Source organism: Marmota marmota, unplaced genomic scaffold, assembly GCF_001458135.2.
Source record: "Marmota marmota marmota unplaced genomic scaffold, marMar, whole genome shotgun sequence".
Lineage (NCBI taxonomy): Eukaryota > Metazoa > Chordata > Mammalia > Rodentia > Sciuridae > Marmota > Marmota marmota.
The window spans coordinates 1,289,105-1,293,221 of NW_026000172.1; the positions used below are offsets into that span (position 1 = coordinate 1,289,105).

The window sequence follows — 4,117 nt, forward strand, 5'->3', positions numbered from 1 at the left end:
AAAAAAAAAAAAAAAAAAAAAGAAAAAACGGCCAGGGACATAGCTCAGTGGTAGAGAACGTGCCTAGCCTATTTAAGACCCTGGGTTCAACCCTAGTAACTGAAAAAATAAAATAAAATAGTAACAATAGTCTTTGCAGGGGAAGGGGAGGAGATGATAGAAATCTTTGTTTTCCTGAATTCTTAAAGTATTGATTGAATAACTATATTTAAAAACATAGAACACTACAAAGACTTAGGAAACCGACCTTCTGGACCACATTGTCCAGACCGACGATCATGTCGCGGAGCTTCCCCTCTGCGGCTGTAATGTGAGGCTTGGCTCCAGCAACCTCTTTTCTCTTTGCATTTTCAATGACACTTTTCATCTTCTCTAACTCCTCTCTGGAAACCAATAAAATAAAACACAGTTTAGTACAACTCCTTATCAACTTTATCAAAGACAACACCATATACTTTTGTTAAAAGTCCTAAGAAATATAATTCCCAAAAAAAAAAAAAAAAAAAAAATCACTTGATGCTTTTTATGGTCAATAGGCAGAGAAGCCTTTCTCACCTAGAGCTGAAACCCTCAGCCGAGGTCAGGGCGGCAGAAGACACACTCAGGGCTCTTGTGTTGCAGCAGATAGACTGTTACCCACCTTCTAAATTCTGAAGGAACTTCCCAACCATTCCAGCAAAATTTTGAGATTATAGCAGAAGCTCAGGAAATGTGTAGACATACCCCCTAAGCAATAAGCCACAGCAAACCTGATTTTATGAGATCCTTTGTATCAATTTCTGCCAAATTTATTTCAGCTTAATTATGTTTCATTTTCTCTCTTCTTGAACCTACGTGTTCCTGATTATGCCAGTTCAGATAAGAGCACAGAAGAAGGGAGAAAGATTTCTCTGCCTCCTCTTTATTCCATGCAGAGGGTAGAAAACCTCCAGGAGGCCCTAATTACTTGTCCAAATCCATGAGTAATTACTTGGCTTTGAGAAGGGCATCAGCAGCTTCATCCACGGCCTTCCTGCGCTCCTTCAGGGCGCCTTCCACCGTGCGCCACTGGGCAGACTTCTTTTCACCTGCAACCTGAATAGAAAATGCTGATCACAAAAACATGCCTACGTGCTGGGACCGCCACAGGACAAGCCAAAATGAGCAAATACAGAAGTGTGTGACATGAAATTCAACCGTAAATATTTATATGCCAAGTTTCACCAAAGTAGGAGATCAATCTGAGTCTCCTGGTGAGGCATAAGAACTCCACAGCCGCCCACGTCAACTGTTCTTCACAAGATTATGTGTAAACAAACAAGGACACAAGAAGTGTGCAGCCCACTGCATACAACTATTTTCCAAAGAGAGATATTTGCTATTAAAATCTCAAAAGAAAATATGACCCAGACCTTTCCATGAATTGTTCGTGAATTCTAAAATCATTCTTCAATAAAGTGCCAACACTTAACATTCTCTTAACTGCGTAGGTCTGACTACCAGAATCATAGTCTAAGGCATTCTTTAATGTTTTGGAGTAGTGCTGACGGAACTCAGGGTCACTCCACCACTGAGCTGCATACCCAGCCCTTTTTATTTCTTATTTTGACACAGTGTCTCGCTAAGTTTCCCAAGTAGGCCTGGAATTTTTGATCCTCCCATCTCAATCTCCCAAGTAGCTGTGATTACAAGTGTGTGCCACCACACCTCTAGTGAACTGTTACAAGGAAGTGACAAAGCAAATTCAATGTTATGGCGTGAATAATGAAGCTGATGTCTTCAGTGAATCCCCACTTCAGTCATCCTCGAAGTATACCAAGAATGGGTGCGGGGGTGGGCACAGCACTGCTCAGTGATGGAGCACTCGGCCTTGGTTTCCACCCAGCACTAAGAACAAAAGATGCTATGGTGTGGACTGTGCGGCATCTCATAGGGAATAAATTTTCCAAGACTCTAGCATATGCTGTTACCAGGATCTGGTCTTCCTAACCACTAGACAGACTTGTCAAACAGGCCAACGTCCATGGCACATCTGGAGGCCTCACTGTCTTTCTGACTGAAGGTACTTTTGCTACAGAGGTCCAAGGGGCAGCCACCCCACCACAGCCAGGCAAGTCCAAGTATTTCAAATACAGCTGAGAGAGAGAGAGAGTGATTTGGAATGTCGTATAGATCCTATGTGCACCTACAGCTTCTTTTACCAGAAGACTTAAATCCATCTTTAATATTTGAAAAAAGTGGTCATACGTTTTCCTAGTTATTTTCTAACATTAGCTAACACTCCCTAATCTTAGTTAAGTGCTATATTCATATGGTGTCCTTGAGTAGTAAAATCTTGATTGTAACAGATTTTTGTGCTGTTAAACATGCACTACACAGTGTCCGTTCACTGGGAAGAGGAAACACTACCCCACATGGCCTTACACCAAAGTGGAAACAGGCATTTAAAGGTCCCAGCTGTTTCTTCTGAAGCACATTCACCCCCTGGGCTGTAACCCAGCTCGACATCATGGAATGTCAAGCCTTCTCACATCTGTATAAACAGCACGTTGAACAACCTGGGCAGTCTCCACTGTGCTAACTGATCAAATTCTGATATTTATATTTTTCCTTGAACTTCAAATAAAATGCAACTTTCTCTTAAGTTTCAAAGGCTGTAGTTTCCAGCAATTACTGTCAGTAGTCTGATTTAACATGCTGGAGGTACATATCACTGAAACAGTGTACACCATGCTTCAGTGTTTAAACACCCACCCAGTCACAGTGCAGTGCAACTTTACATATCATGCATGACCTTTACCCAGGGGTGTTTCAGGAGTTTATTTTGTTTATTTATTTATTTTTTGGGGGGGAGGAGGCGGTGGTACTAGGACTTGAATGTAGAGGCATGTGACCACTGAGCTACAACCCATCCTTTTTTATTTTTTACTTTGAGACAGAGTTGCATTAAAATGCTGAGGCTGGCCTCAATCTTGTGACCCTCCTGCCTCAGTCTCCTGAGACACTAGGATTACAGGTATGTGCCACTGTGGGAGGCCGTTGTGCTATGTGACCAGCAATTTCCTTTCCTGATTGGTGAGGCTCTGTCGGTCACTTCCCGTGATCTGGTCACATCAAAGTGGCTGTAGACGGTGGCCTCGATCTTGAAAGTCGTAAAAATGTAACAAAATGTGTCTTCATGCATAGGTGTGCCTTCTTGTAGCCCCATGGGTCGAGTTACGCTCACCTGTTCCTTTGTGATATTACCCCTTTGCCCTGTTTGGGATAGAATGTTCCATGGAAACGCCCTTTGTGGGTCCCCTTCTCTTACTCTGCTTTTGGGTGTGGCCTTCCTAGATGTTGGTCAACCTGCTGACAGCAGACACCACAAAGCTACACTCAACTCCCTGAAACCTGACTCCTTGCCTCATTTGAATGGCTTCTCCTCAATAAAAGGGGTCAGCATATGCTCACTCTCGTGCTCTCTCTGCGAACCCTTAAGGTCAGAGGAGCCATCACAGGACCCCAAAGAAAAAGGTATCTCTGTCTCTTGTGTGGTTATTTCATGCAGCCCAGTTCCTCTGGAGTGACCCTGAGTGTTTCATGCCAGGAATGTGACATGCCACCATGCCCAGCTAAGGTTCACAGCTTATTGCTTTATTTTTTGAAGTGTTTAGTGTAAGTTAAACAATCAGCATAAACATTTAAGTGGTGTTTCATGTACACATGTACATACTCTCTATTATTTTTTAAAATTGCATGTTGATCTAAAAGTATCCTGAAAAAAAAAAATTTATTTAAAGAGATGGTTGTCAATAAAAAAAAAAAAAAGGTAACAATATTCAAGAACTACTAAGATATAAAATCAAGCCAGGTGTGGTGGCATGCACTTGTAATCCCAGTGACCTCTGAGGCAAGTTTAAGGAGAGACCCCCATCTCAAAAAAAAAAAAAATAGGACTGGGCTGGGGCAATGAGTAGAACACCCATGGGTTTAATTCCCAACACCAAAAAACAAACAAACAAATAAACAAAAAGAGTATCAGAGCAAATCTGAACTATACCATATTAGTATTATGAGATAAAAATAAAGCACCATACATAAAATTGACTAAAAAATTTAAAGGCTTTTCTTGGGATTTTTTTTTTGGTTTGGGGGG

General features: G+C 41.7%; 1 protein-coding gene across 13 annotated transcripts in view; it reads right to left on the reverse strand.

Moving 5' to 3' along the window:
- The window catches only part of Immt (inner membrane mitochondrial protein), a 44,725-nt gene that overhangs the window by 10,707 nt on the left and 29,901 nt on the right, over nucleotides 1–4,117 (reverse strand). For all 13 annotated transcript variants that reach the window (XM_048787801.1, XM_048787800.1, XM_048787799.1 and 10 more), the window contains 2 exons: nucleotides 971–1,074; nucleotides 248–383 (listed from right to left, as the gene is read on the reverse strand). In XM_048787801.1, coding sequence (XP_048643758.1) covers nucleotides 248–383; nucleotides 971–1,074 — 240 coding nt within the window. The remainder of the gene's footprint in view (nucleotides 1–247; nucleotides 384–970; nucleotides 1,075–4,117) is intronic.